This window comes from Pseudorca crassidens, chromosome 9 (assembly GCF_039906515.1).
Source record: "Pseudorca crassidens isolate mPseCra1 chromosome 9, mPseCra1.hap1, whole genome shotgun sequence".
In the NCBI taxonomy this organism is placed as follows: Eukaryota; Metazoa; Chordata; class Mammalia; order Artiodactyla; family Delphinidae; genus Pseudorca; species Pseudorca crassidens.
In genome coordinates, this window is record NC_090304.1 from 3,117,919 (window position 1) to 3,133,093 (window position 15,175).

The window sequence follows — 15,175 nt, forward strand, 5'->3', positions numbered from 1 at the left end:
AATGCCATGATGCTCCCACCTGAGCTGCATCCCTGCACTCGGGCTGCGTGGTTCTCGGGCGCCCCTGGGCCGAGCTCGGGAACCCCAGTGGGGCGAAGCATACCTTCTGGACTGAGGGACGCGCAGAAGATAATTAAATCCTGGAGGAATGACCTGTCAGTGAAAACAAAGCAGGCCGTGTTAGTCAGACCTTCTAGTACCTTTTCTGATGGAAATTTGGTCAGGTAATGATGCCAGTAGCAGAAAGAAGCAGACTGTCTGCCAGGCTCGTCTCCTGTTTCAGCTGGAACCTCTGGGACGAGATGGACGGTGTTTCGAGCCCTGAAAGGGAACTAAAACTAACAACTCGAGCAAAACTTCGGGCTTCTGTCTTGCACTGTCTTCCCCAACTTGAAAGAAGTCCAGGCACAACAGAGGCAGGGCTGTAATAAAGCTAGAAACGTCTCTCAGCCCTTGAAGCAGGTCGATCAGAAGTAGGAATTGAGTACGTGTTGATGGGACTGTTTGCAGAGCCCCTGTTGTGAGTCGGGGCTTTGTTTCTGAGATCCAGTGACTACGTCAGCTTCCAGGCAGTGATAGGGCAGCAGCTCGTCATCCAGGCCGAGATGTGCCTGTTTCTGCCACACGCCCCCGCAGCCGGGCTCCCGGGGAGCCCCCTGCCCAGCTCCCACACGGCCCAACTAGAAGGCTTCTCGGACACTGGATTGCTCTCTACTGAGGGCGCTCCTTTGGTCCAGATCCTACAGTCTCATCGTAGCCCCTGAGCGAGTCCCTGTGTGAAACTCCCCAGGAATAGCACCTCGGGGACACAGCCCTGGGACCTCGTAAGCACCAGTCTGCAGGGGGTCCAAGACGCACGGAGTACCCAGTGCCAGTGGAGTTAGCTTGAGGGCTGCCGAGCCAGTGACCACAGACGTCTGGGTGCCTTTGGCTTGCTGGGTGCAGTTTCTGGTACAGAGAGACCTGTTTTTAAGTGAGAGCTCCAAGCAGCATATTCGATCATTGACGACTTTTTCTTATGTGTAATCTGCCGTGCTTCAGAAAGGATCATAGGTGACGCATACAGGTGCGTGTGGTCCAGGAAGATGCAATGCATTAACTGAGAACTTGAGGAAGTAGGGAAAAGGGCGGTGATGTGGCGGCAGAGACGGGGCCCCCGGGGGTGAGCCTTGGCTTTGGGGATGGTGGCAGAGCCGGCCGGAGTGGGAGGGGGATGTCAGTCAGGTGACCCATGACAGGCACACACAGCCGTGGGTAGGTGGTGTCCCCAGGGGGCCACGTGGGGACAGCCAACAGCAGCATTTTTACATGAAATCGTCAGCCGAAACATGAACTTGGGGTGGCTTTTTTCACAGCTCTTTTAAATGATTACTTTACAGCAGTTTTAGACTTACAGGATGTGTCCCCCTCCATGCCCCACACCCATTTCTCCCCATCACCGTCTTACGTGAGTAGCGTACGTTTGTTATGATTAATGAACCAATATTGATGTGTTATAATTAACTCACGCCCATGCTTTCGTTCATAGGTACTGAAGGTCCGTCTTCTGTTCCAGGATCCCTCATGACAGGTAGCCCTCCCGTCTCCGTAGGCCCCTCTTGGCTGTGACAGTTTCTAGGGCTTTCCTTGCTTTTGATGACCTTGGCAGTTTTGGGAGCTGGTGCGGTGTTTTGTAGCACGTCCCTCTGCTGAGGCTTGTCTCAGGTTTAGGCCATGATTAGATGGGGGTGGTATGTGGGTTTGGGAAGAAGGCTGCAGAGGCAGATGCCCTTCTCATCGCACCGTATCAAGGGCACCCCTCTCACTGGTGTGGACCTTGCCCCTGGCTGAGGTGTGCTTCTCAGGCTTCCCACCGTAGTGAACTCTTTTCCCCCCTTTATGGACTGCCCTCTTCGGAAGGAAGTCACTAAACCCAGCCCACACTTAAAGATGAGCAGTTCCGTTCCACCTCCTGGACGGCAGTGTAGCTCCGTAAATTACCTGGAATTCTTCTGCAGAGGAAAGAATTCATTTATTTATGCAGTTATTTTTACCAGTGTGGACTCATGGGTGTTTAATGTACACCTTGCGTTATAATATAGCGCGACTTGACATATTGTGTTGCTCCAATGGCTCCAGCTTCGGCCATTGGGAGCTGTTTCATTCGGCTACTGTGTCTTTTTCTTTTGTTTTTAATAGAAGTGTTACTTCTTTTTTAAAAAAAATATTTATTTATTATTTGTTTACTTATTTATTTCGGCTGCACCAGCTCTTAGTTGCAGCACAGGGATCCTCACTGCAGCATGTGGACTTCTTAGTTGCGGCGTGCATGTGGGATCCAGTTCCCCGACCAGGGATCGAACCTGGGCCCCCTGCATTGGGAGCGCGGAGGCTTACCCACCGGACCACCAGGGAAGTTCCACCTGTGTCCTTTTGACACATACCCATCCATGTGGATGATGGCGATGATGATTTGACCACTGTCTTGCTTCCTGGCACCGGAAGGTGTTTCAGGCTCATTCTGTATGTTTCCCGCCCCAGTCTTAGAATCTGCCGTTCCTCCCAAGTGCCCTGGAAGAGTGGTCTTAGAAACCAAGATCTGGGTGCTGGGTGTGCTCATTGCCACTGGGGAGTAGTTCCTTCTGAGCTCTCTCAGAGGAAAGAACAAGGAGATACACGTGTGTACCAGTCTATAAATGCTTCTGTGTGTAACCACCTGAATCTGTATTAAGCGAAACGTGAGTTCATACTGACCTCCCCAGTCCTAATCCATTGCCAGGGGGATCATTCTCTCCTCTCCTTGCTTTTCTGTAACCTCCCACGTAGACAGTGAGAAGCCTGGCTTCCACTCTCTGCCGTCTGTGTATTCAATTGCTCAATTCCAGGGCACCTGCATAGTGGTTTCTAGATGGTTGACCTGCACCGCACAGTGGAAAGCAACTTTATCAACTAGAGAACCGTGCTTGCGTGACGTTCTTTTGCCTTTTGTCTTTCAGACTCTGCTCATTCCCACAGTTGCACAGGTCAGCACTCTATTCCCCCACCTCCTCCAGTGGGGTTGTTTCTAACGTTTTAATACAATTAGACTCTTTTGTCACATTCTGCATTCTATCCTGGGATCCCACATCTCCTAAATGAACTTTTAAGCTTTATTTTAAAAAATTTGCATCCGTTAAGCTTCACTCTTTGTGCTGTAGAGTTTATGATTTTGACAGATATTTAATTCTTATGTTCACCATCACAGTGTCATACAGATTAGTCTTGCAACTTTTAAAAAAAATCCCCTGTGCCTTTTACCTATTCAATCCTGCCCCTCTCTGCAGCCCCTGGCAACCACTGATCTGTTTACCATCTCCATAGTTTTAAGTTTTCCAGAATATCATATCATTGGAATTATACACTGTGTAGATTTTTCGGACTGGCTTCTTTCACTTAACCACATGCATTTAAGATTTAGCTGTATCTTTTTTTTTTTTTTTTTTTTTTTTTTGTGGTACGCTGGCCTCTCACTGTTGTGGCCTTTCCCGCTGTGGAGCACAGGCTCCAGACGCTCAGGCTCAGCGGCCATGGCTCACGGGCACAGCCGCTCCGCGGCATATGGGATCCTCCCGGACCGGGGCACGAACCCGCGTCCCCTGCATCGGCAGGCGGGCTCTCAACCACTACGCCACCAGGGAAGCCCCTAGCTGTATCTTTTTTATGACTTGATAGCACTTTCCTTTTTAATCACTAAATAATCCACTGTATGGATGTCCTGGTTTTGTTTATCTGTTCACCTATTGAAGGGCTTCTTGGTTCATATTCACCAAAAGCTTCCAGCTTTTGGTGAAAATAAACAAAACTGCTGCAAACACTTGTGTGTAGGTTGTGGTGTAGACATAAGTTTTCAGATCAGTTGTGTGAATACCAAGGAGTACAGTTGTTGGATCATATGGTGAAACATCTTTTAGTTTTGAAAGAGACTGCCAGACTGTCTTCCTAAGTGGCTGTACCGTTTTTTCTTCCTACCAGCAGTGATGAGAGTTCTCTGTTGTTGCTCTGCATCTTTGCCAGAAGTTGGGTTTGTCAGTGTTTTGGATTCTATCCATGCTAATAGGTGTGTAGTGGGATCTCATTGTTCTAGCCTTGAATGTTTACTTGCTCAAAATGTCCTATACTTTCCAAATTCTTGGTTTGATAGGTCCCATGTGTCTGCTTCAAACCACATTAGTATCAGTGTGTCTGTGTGTGGGTTTTTTTTTTTTTGCCCAGGGCTTTCGTTGTAAGAAAATCACAGGCCATTGGGACTTCCCTGGTGGTGCAGTGGTTAAGAATCCGCCTGCCAACGCAGGGGACACGGGTTCGAGCCCTGGTCTGGGAAGATCCCACATGCCGCAGAGCAGCTAAGCCCGTGTGCCACAACTACTGAGCCTGCGCTCTAGAGCCCGCGAGCCACAACTACTGAGCCCGCGTGCCACAACTACTGAAGCTCGCGTGCCTAGAGCCCGTGCTCCGCAACAAGAGAAGCCACCACAGTGAGAAGCCTGCGCACCACAACGAAGAATAGCCCCCGCTCGCCGCAACTAGAGAAAGCCCAAGTGCAGCAATGAAGACCCGACACAGCCAAAAATAAATAAGTTAATTTAAAAAATAGTAATGCTTTAAAAAAAAAAACAACGAAGGAAAATCACAGGCCATAGACCACTTCTCAGAGCTGCCCTCCTTGATTTTGCTATTGGAAGGACAAAAGCCACAACTTCTCACCCATGCCTTCTCCACAACCTGATGGACACATGGGACCGCACGTCCCATTCCCCTCATGGTCCGCGCAGCCGACACCAACAAGCCCAGGACACTCGTCTGGGAGCAAGAACCATCCACTTTTTAAAAACATTTTATTGAAGTAGAGTTGACTTACAACGTTGTGTTAATTTTTGCTGTACAGCAAAGTGATTCAGTCATACCTGTATATATATATATGTATATACCTTTTTTTTTTTTTAAACCCCACATTTGTTTTATTTTATTTATTTTTCTGGCTGTGTTGGGTCTTCGTTTCTGTGCGAGGGTTTTCTCTAGTTGTGGCAAGCAGGGGCCACTCTTCATCGCGGTGCGCGGGCCTCTCACTATCGCGGCCTCTCTTGTTGCAGAGCACAGGCTCCAGACGCGCAGGCTCAGTAGTTGTGGCTCACGGGCCCAGTTGCTCCGTGGCATGTGGGATCTTCCCAGACCAGGGCTCGAACCCGTGTCCCCTGCATCGGCAGGCAGATTCTCAACCACTGCACCACCAGGGAAGCCCTGTATATACCTTTTCATATTCTTTTCCACGGTGGTTTACCACAGGATGTTGAATGTTGTTCCGTGCGCTCTACAGCAGGACCTTGTGGTTTATCCGTCCTCTGTATAACATCGATAGCTTGCATCTGCTGATCCCAAACTCCCGACACTTCTGCCCCCGCAGCCCCTCCCCCTTGGCAGTCTCAAGTCTGAAGAAGCATCCGCTTTTAAACTGTTTGATCTCCAAGCAGTTGCTATGCGCGTTCTACCTTCACAGGCCTAGTTCTATCTGACGTAATTCTATCAGGGGAACGGAGAACCCGCATGCGCGGCTTTCCTGGTGCTGTTGGAAATTCTGCTCATCTGGGTCCAACGAGGCCAGATCTGATAACTCTTATGAAACTCGCCAGATCACCTCTTGGTAACAGAGATTTTTATCTGGAACATGAGGCCCTTGTTCTTTTCACCAGAATCTCTTCACCTTGCCTCCGTGCTTTTGTTCCCTATAGTCAAAGATTCCCCTCACAGAAAAGAGATTTGTGTCTGTTTCTCCCTGTCCGTCTCTGACCGCAAATCTCGGCCCCGTGAACCCACTCGGGACTGTCTGCTCTGCAGCACGTCTGAGCGCCGAAGCCAGAGTCAGGGAGACCGTGAGGTCTCAGGTGGTCAGGACTGTTCCGTTTGTGGCAGGTAGTGGGAATGCAAGGATGGCTCCGCTGGCTTGTGGACCAACACGGGAGCCAGTCGCTGGAATGCTCGGGGCTGCTGACGGTTTGGGGGAAACCCACCATCGCCATCCACTCTGCTTAATGGCCTCAAAGGCCCATGGGTCGTTTGGACGAGTCTCACGTGCTGGCCTGGGAGCTCTTCACGGGAAAGTGTCCGCCCTCGAGAGCGATGACCGTTCAGAGGAAGATAGCTGTAAATCTCCTTCTCCTTCGTGGTCGGGGGTGGGCTATTAGTCAGATATTCTGGTGGGTACGGATCCCTGTTTTAGCAGACTGGAAGACTTTGAGATTTTGCATGATTCACTCATAACGAGATAATGAGCACTGAAACACCGAATGCAGGTCAATGCCAGAGGTGCTGGTGTATCTGAACAGGTGCTGTCCATCCTGGTAAGTGGCTCCCAAGCCCACAGCCACCCCCCCCCATTGTCTGTGATAACAGGGCAGTGAGTTACCCCTCCTGTGCACCCTGTGACCCCGAGTGCCAGAGGTGGAGTGGAGCACCTGGTTCTCACAGTCACGTGAGCATTTACGTGGCCCAGGCGGGTTGTGTGGCTGCTGTGGACAGGTGTCAGTCGGTGAGCTGGATGGTTGGAGAGCCTTAACCTACAAGACGTTTTGGACTCACCTTCGCCGTCCTTTCATCGTACAAAGAAGGCACAGATGACCCACTGGGGTAGAGCAGAAAACACCAAACGATCTATCTCCCGATTTAAAAACATTCTGTCTGTGTGTATTCTGTAATTTATTTAATATATGAGTGCCGTAGGGCGTGTATTTTTTATTTAAAAGTTTTATGAAGGTATAATCGACGTACGATTAAACTTCAATTTTTGTTTTTTGTAAGGCTTTGTTGAAACATTTCACATACCATTAAATTCACCCATTTAAAGTGTGCAGTTCAGTGTCTTTAAAAACATATTCACAGGGTTGTGCACCACCACCACTGTCTCATTTTAGAACACTCTCATCACATCAAAAAGAACCCCAGTACCCACTAGCAGTGACCCCCCTTTTCCTCCCACTCCCCACACCCCCCAGCCCCTGGCAACCACTCATCTACTTCCTGTCTCTTTGGGTTTGCCTGTTCTGGACACTTTGTAGAAATGGAATCACACAATATGTGCCCTTTTGTGTCTCGTTTCTTTCACTCAACGTAATGTTTTCAGGGTTCATCTGTGTTGCGGCGTGTGTCGGCGCTTCGTCCCTTTTGACGGCCGGGTAATATTCCACTGTATCTACTCCCCGGGTAATATTCCACTGTATCTACTCCCCGGGTAATATTCCACCGTATCTACTCCCCGGGTAATATTCCGCCGTATCTGCTCCCCGGGTAGTATTCCACTGTATCTACTCCCCAGGTAATATTCCACCGTATCTGCTCCCCGGGTAATATTGCACCGTATCTACTCCCCGGGTAATATTGCACCGTATCTACTCCCCGGGTAATATTGCACCGTATCTACTCCCCGGGTAATATTGCACCGTATCTACTCCCCGGGTAATATTGCACCGTATCTACTCCCCGGGTAATATTCCACCGCATCTACTCCCCGGGTAATATTCCACCGCATCTACTCCCCGGGTAATATTCCACCGTATCTACTCCCCGGGTAATATTCCACCGTATCTACTCCCCGGGTAATATTGCACCGTATCTACTCCCCGGGTAATATTGCACCGTATCTACTCCCCGGGTAATATTCCACCGCATCTACTCCCCGGGTAATATTCCACCGCATCTGCTCCCCGGGTAATATTCCACCGCATCTGCTCCCCGGGTAATATTCCACCGTATCTGCTCCCCGGGTAATATTCCACCGTATCTGCTCCCCGGGTAATATTCCACCGCATCTACTCCCCGGGTAATATTCCACTGCATCTACTCCCCGGGTAATATTCCACCGCATCTACTCCCCGGGTAATATTCCACCGTATCTACTCCCCGGGTAATATTCCACCGCATCTACTCCCCGGGTAATATTCCACCGCATCTACTCCCCGGGTAATATTCCACCGTATCTACTCCCCGGGTAATATTCCACCGTATCTACTCCCCGGGTAATATTCCACCGTATCTACTCCCCGGGTAATATTCCACCGCATCTACTCCCCGGGTAATATTCCACTGCATCTACTCCCTGGGTAATATTCCACTGTATCTACTCCCCGGGTAATATTCCACTGTATCTACTCCCCGGGTAATATTCCACTGTATCTACTCCTTTTGTTTATCAGCTCATCAGTTGATGGACATTTGGAGTTGTTTCCACTCTTTGTCTGTTGTGACAATGCTGCTGTGATTATTCTTGTACAGACTGTGTGGACGTATGCTTTCCTGTCTCCCGGGTATATACCTGGCAGGGGGCAGGGAATTGCTGGGTCGTATAGTAGCTCCATGTTCAACCCTTTGAGGGGCTGCCAGATAGTTTTCCAAAGAAGCTGCACCATTTTACGTCCCACCAGCCGTGGATGAGAGTTCCAGTTTCTCCACAACCTCATCAACATTTACTATTATCTTTTTTGTTTTTATTATAACCATCTTAGTGAGTATAAAGTCATATCTCATTGTGGCTTTATTTGCATTTCCCTAATGACCAGTGATATTGGCTGGTTATTCTTTTCATGTGCTTATTGGCCATTTGTGTATCTTTGGGGAAATGACTACTCGATCCTTTGCCCACATTTTGATATTATTGCCCGTATTTGTCTATTCTTGTTGAGTTGTAAGAGTTCTTTATATATTCTGGGTACAGGTTCCTTATCAGATATGTGATTTGCACATATTGTCTCCCAGTCTGTGGGCTGTCTTTCCACTTTCTCGATAGTGTACTTTGATGCAGAAAAGTTTTTAATTTTGGTAACGTCAAATGGATCTATTTTTTCTTTTGTTGTTTGTGCTTTGGGTGTCATATCTAAAACAGTTGCCTAACCCAAGGTCACAAGGATTTAATCCTGAGTTCTCGTCTATGAGTTTTATAGTTTTAGCTTTTACATTTAGGTCTGTGATTCATTTTGATAAGTTTTGTATATGGCGTGAGGTAGAGCTCTGACTTCATTCCTTTGCATGTGGAAATCCAGTTGACCCAGCACCACTTGTTTAAAAGACTGTTCTTTTTCCCATGGTCGTGTATGACTCATAAATAAAGGGATAGATCCGTATGGAGGACACAGCACCATTTTCCTTGGTTTGCTTGGTTATGGATTGCATACGTGATAAAGTGGGAGAGCTGTGCCCCAGGTCCATGTATCTCAGACCTGATGTCTATGAGTGACCTGGCAATCTTGTTAAAAGTCCGTTCTGATTGTGTAGACCTGGAGTGGGACCAGAGATTTTGCGTTTCTAACCCGTTCCTGGTCATGCCCACGTGCTGCTACCCATGGAGCACATTTGAATTAGCAGGTGTTTAGAGCAGAGGCTCTCAAACTCAGCTGCACGTTAAAAACCACTTTGGGAAGCTGTACGCATCCTAATACTTGGGTCACGCATCACACCGATTCAATTAGTGTCTGGGGGGTGGGAGCACGTGGTGTCACCGTGCGGTCAAGCACGTGAAGCTGTCCTCTAGCAAAGTGCACCCCTTGGACCTCCAGGGTCACTCTCAGATGCAGATTCTCAGCCCTCCAGTCCTGTGGAGGCGTTTCTGGGAATGGAGCCAGTGTGCTTTGCATTAACCAGCTCTTTGGGTGATTCCCACACGTGCCAAAGTCTGAGAACTGCTGTTCTGGGTAATGAGGAAGGAATCCCCGAATCCCGCCTTGCCTCTCGCGGGTCCTTGGGAATTTTGAGGTGTGGCTGAGGTCCCTGTGGGGTTCAAGGCTTCTGTCAATGTCACCGGCTGAGCCCAGACTCGAACTTGAAGCTTCCGGCCCCAAGGCCAGGCTTTTCCCACCTGTGTCGTTTTGCATGAGGCAAATGGGTACAGGGAATGGGGTGGGTGAAGTCTCTCCATTAGGAATAGTTCAGTAATGGGTCTTATATTCAGTAATGGGTTAATTATTTACAAAGATAAATTGAGTGCACTGTTTGTGCTCCCTCGGACAACCTTGAGATCAAATATTAATCTTGTGTTGCTTTGTTCGACTCATTTTTATCCGTCTGTGTGCACGTATGCATCTCTGTCTGTGTATCCATCTATCTGCCCTTCCTTTACCCATCCCTCCCTCCCTCCCTCCCTCCCTCTCTCTCCCTCCCTCACATCTATGCACCCACCCATCCACCTACCTATCTACCTGTCTGTGTATCCATCTGTCTTATAATAGCTCGAGGAGATATGCCTGGTTCCCCCTGCCCCGGGACAGCCACCACCCCCAGCACAGGGCAGAGCACTTAGTAGGCCTGTGAATGCATATTTCACTTGGTGTGCATCCTGGGGGCACCAAGACCATCTCTTGCTGAGAAAAGAAAGACAGTCACGAGGGGTTGTGCCTGTCCAGGTGGAGGGGGAGGGGGAGAATAAGCATTGGCTTCACAGTTTATTTTAGAATCACTTTTATGATTATAACATAATAAAGGCATTGCACAGGCTTTTAAAAATACAGGGAAAAAAACGTAATGAAGAAAATAAAGCCCATCTCTAGCTGAATCCCCTGGACAGACTCTGACTGTGGGCTGGGCACTGTTCCAGCATCAGACGTGACATTCGATCCTCACAGAGCCCCACGGAGTGCAGGTCCTGCTTTTACCCTGACCATATAGGTGTGGAAACAGGCCCAGAGAGTTTGGGACACCTGCTGGAGGCCACCCAGCCTTTCGGGAGCAGAGCTGGGCTGTGCTGCCTCTGCGGGAGTTTCTCACCAGGCTCTGGTCCCCGGGTCCTTCTGAGGCCCCCGGATGCGCCCCTGCACCCAGGCTGGTACGCAGTCCCAGCTGCAGGGGTCGGCGGCTGTCCTGTGCCTGCACAGTCTCCTGCCCGGGTCTCCCCCGACACCCAGACAGACCGCAAGCCGTGGAGCTGGTGCCCTGTTGCTGTGCTCGTAGACGCCTCCCTCCTCGTGCCCACCTGAAAACCTTCCCTTCGAAGCACGACCTGGTTTTCCCGGAGCCAAAATGCCAGCAGGCAGTTTCTAGGTTGGAGGCAGTTCTGCCTTCAGAGTCAGCTCCAAAGATGAGAGACCTTGGTCCCCTGATGAGGTTATATTTGCGGAGGTTCCTGTGTAATTTTTTTAAAACTTAGACAATTTCGAAATTCAAAACCAGAAAAATTTTCAAAGCACTGTGGTGCCAGGGAACTGCCGCTCCCAAGTGCATTGGAGGAGGATCCCGTGTGACCCGGTTATACGGACAGTGCAGCAGCTGATTGACAAGTATCTTCTTGGTGGTCCCATCTGCCCATGTGGGGTCTCAATGGACGCCCCCTTCCTGAACCTTCCTGAACGTGAGGTCTAAGCTGGGGGCCCCCCTGACCTTGCCAGCGTGGGTCGTGGCCAGGTGTGAACGTGGCGGGTGTGAACGTGGCAGGTCTGCAGTGTCATTCAAGGAGGGTCTCTGGAACCCTCGAGATGCTGCCACATGCCACTCGATGTGCCTGGATGGCGTCCACGGGCTGGAGGTCCCAGCTCGTACAGGAGATGGCACAGCCACCGACGGGTGTCTAGCTCTCTCCACCTGCTTACGTGCCCAGCGCTGTCTGCCCAGCCGGGCCACAGGGGTCTGTGATTTGGAATTTTACCATTTGCCAATGCCTCCCTCTGAGACAGTGTTCTCATTGTAAAATGACCTTGACGCCGTCAGCTATGAAAATAGTGCCGTATAAACAACAAAAAAAATCTCCTTTGGACCGCCTAGCTTTTCCGCTGGCCACGTGCAGACAGCCAAATAAGAAAGAAAAGCCCGAATCGTTTGGAAGGTTGACCTTGCCCTAGGTGCTATCATCCCGCATGCGCTGACCTCAGACTTGAGGAGCTGCTCTAAGAGACTTGGCTTTGGAGGGTGGTTGCTGGCAGCTCCCGACGGCCCCGTCCTTTACGCCCTTCCCAGATCACCCCTCGCCCACCGCCCTCCTGTGATGTCTTTTCCCTGCAAGGAACCCAGACCCTCAGATGCTGCTGTCTCTCTCTGAGTGTGCTTCTCTCTGCACGTCTGCCCCGTTTCCACATCTCTACCCCCGTTTCCCAGATGGCCTGGATTCCCAAACACCCCTCACCGCGTCACGCTCTCCTTGCCTTGCGCGTGATTTCTGTGAGGGCACATTCCCACTGTCACCAGCGTCCCCTAGCTGTCCCAGAAAACACTTATTTTTATTTTTTATTAATTAATTAATTAATTTTATTATTTAGGCTGCGCCGGGTCTTCATTGCAGCACGTGGGCTTCTCCAGTTGTGGCGCGTGGGTTCTAGAGCGTGCGGGCTCAGTAGTTGCGGCATGCAAACTCTTAGTTGCGGTATGTGGGATCTTAGTTTCCCGACCAGGGGTCGAATCCGGGCCCCCTGCTTTGGGAGCGTGGAGTCTTAACCACTGGACTACCAGGGAAGTCCCAAAACTCCTAATTTTCAAAAACCCCCGCGTGAGAAGGTGCCTCTCGTAGGTCCGCAGCAGGGATGTGCCAGTGGCATTCGTGACCATCATACCACTTCCCTTGGGAGAGAATGCATAAGTTGCACTTTACACATGCTCTGGGGGGGACCTACCCGCTGCAGATGAGTTTCAAGGAGCGGGATAAGCCCACGAGGCTCACCACAGAAAATCAAGGTACAGAGGGATTCCAACGGTGAATTTTAAGAGCCCTCCAGACAATACCCATTTATGGTTAAATAAATGTTGAAACTGAAAATGGATGGGAGTCGTCAATCTAGATTTGTGATGAAGTTGCCTTTTCTGGGGATGGAGGGTGGTGTGATGATGTGTCAGTGACAGGCGGTTAGAAGGGCATTCCACCCCATGGAAGATGCCCCGGTCCTTTTACTCTCAAAACGTGCTTGAGGACAGAACGATTCCTTATTAACTATTAGCGTTTTGGTCCACGGGAACCTGCACGTTGTCGTGTTACTCTTTGCACTTTTCTGTAACGTAAGAGCCTTTCAAATTAACCACATCAGAGTCATGCACTCTGCTTGGCGGTGGTGATGGCAGGCACGTGAGGGTCACTGAGGAGAGACGTCTGATGACAGAGACTGACATCCTCGGCCATGGCCACCTGCAGACTGGTCCACCTGCACGGGGTGTGGGAGCCCCTTCCTGACCCTCGTCGCCGCAAAGGCGGGCTTCAGCCTTTGGTCCCCTGGGCTTCTGCCCCACTTCATATGTTGGTCCTTCCTTGTGTTGGTCCGGTCCCATCATGATGGCTGTTGGGGTCTCTCTGCTCTCCCAGATGGAGACCCCTGCAGGGCACGACCCTATGTCTTACTCACTTGTTTCCCTGCGGCTCAGTCCCTGGCATCTACCAAGATACCCATAGATGCTGTGAAGTTGAAGTGAAGAAAGGCGGGCATCTGCCTTTCCAGTCTTTAGCTGCAGCCCTGACTGACCCCTCCTCCTACAGGGCAGCGTCGGCTGGGGCTGCGGGATTCTGTGTACCGAGGGCAGAGGCAGTCGGGGCAGCTTCTCAGACTCAGAGCCCACAAGGCGATGATGTGGAACCCTGCCTCTGCCCCCGTTTTGATTTGCCCGTGACGCTGAGAGTCACCGCCATCGTCACTAAGGGTTGCCAGAGCCATGCTGAGTGCACGGACGTTTGGGGTCGGTAGGTGGGTGGGAGCCGTGATGCCCTGGCGGGTCAGTTTGTCAAGCTCACTTTGGGACGTTTGAACTTGGTTAACGGGGTCACGTGACTTGGCAGCCTTGCCCCAAGTGCCGGTTCTGACGTGCATGTGTTTGGGTCCCTAGAGACTCCCCTGACCTTAGCCGCGCAGCTGGACGACCCCGTGGAGGTGATCAAAGCTCTCCGAAACGGCGGGGCCCACCTGGACTTCCGCGCCAAAGACGGGATGACGGCCCTGCACAAAGCCGCCCGCGCCAGGAGCCTGCTGGCCCTGAAGGTACAGGCGGGGCCCGTCTCACACGGTGACGCCCCCTCCTCTGATCCCCTGGGTAGGCCCTGCCCCACTCCCCATCCCACGACAGCCACCTGCGGTGACCCCAAATTGTGTCCGACTAGAGCTCAGAAGTGGGGTCTGGCCCTCCTGCCCCCCGCCCCGCCCTTGGTGTGGTTGCTTTTATTATAGAATCTGCTGCTCACAGAAAGTTATCTTTCCTCTTCTGATTCCACCAAAGGGCTCGTATTTTCAGCTCAAACCCACCTCCCTCCACGGGAGGGCGCTGCAAAGCCAGCCCTCCGCCACCGAGCCAGCCTCGCTGCTGCCAGAGCCCCCCCAGACATTGGAAGCTGATGCCGAGGGAGGGGGGAGGGCGGACCTCACCCCCGTTTTCCTCCCCGCACTGTTCTTCGAGCATGCTCTACTGGCCCTGGCTCTGTGCCTGCGGGCACAGGGCGCATGCCCCCAGCCCATGCTCTATCAGGGCCCTGGCGCGGAGGGGAGGGGACCCACAGCTGTGGGGTGACGACCCCCAAGATGGTGCTTTTCTGTAAAGCAGACTTCTTAACTGCACAGCGGCTGCACACTCGTCAGCTGGCTTCCTCGGAAATCAAGTGACAATGCTTGCTAGTTTTGCCAGCTGCAGGACGTGCACGGAGATGGGTTACACTGGACTTTTAGGTTCACACCTTTTTCCTGCAAATGTCACCTTCCCCTCGTCGCTGTCCGCTGGTCCACAGGGCCCAGCCGGGCTCAAGCAGGTAGTGCCCAGCGGGCCACGTGTGCAGAAGGCCTCCCCGTCTCCCGGATGTGTAAGCACGTGTGCACGCCTGGCACCAAGTGCTCCTTTAGGGCCAGAAACCTCGCCGTCTAAGCTGGGGCCTCCTTAATTCCGGGAGTCCAGGAGAAGCTCGGGAACCGAGGGCTCCGTCACCCTGGCCCGGGGGAGCGTGACCTTCCTCTTCCTTCTCGATCGATTCACTCCTGTGAAGGGGGGTGTGAGACCAGTGACCACACGTCGGTGTTTTTTTCAGACCCTGTTGGAGCTTGGCGCATCCCCGGATTACAAGGACAGCTACGGCCTCACGCCGCTGTATCACACTGCGGTGGTCGGGGGCGACCCCTGCTGCTGCGAGCTGCTGCTGCACGAGCACGCGGCCGTGAGCTGCAAGGACGAGAATGGCTGGCACGAGATCCACCAGGTGCGTGGGGCTCGCCCCTCACCTGCTCTCCCGACG

At 51.6% G+C, this 15,175-nt stretch overlaps 1 protein-coding gene across 5 annotated transcripts in view; it reads left to right on the plus strand.

Moving 5' to 3' along the window:
- The window catches only part of SHANK2 (SH3 and multiple ankyrin repeat domains 2), a 548,806-nt gene that overhangs the window by 121,720 nt on the left and 411,911 nt on the right, over positions 1-15,175 (plus strand). For all 5 annotated transcript variants that reach the window (XM_067747966.1, XM_067747967.1, XM_067747965.1 and 2 more), the window contains exons 7-8: positions 13,789-13,940; positions 14,972-15,139. In XM_067747966.1, the coding sequence (XP_067604067.1) occupies positions 13,789-13,940; positions 14,972-15,139 (320 nt within the window). The remainder of the gene's footprint in view (positions 1-13,788; positions 13,941-14,971; positions 15,140-15,175) is intronic.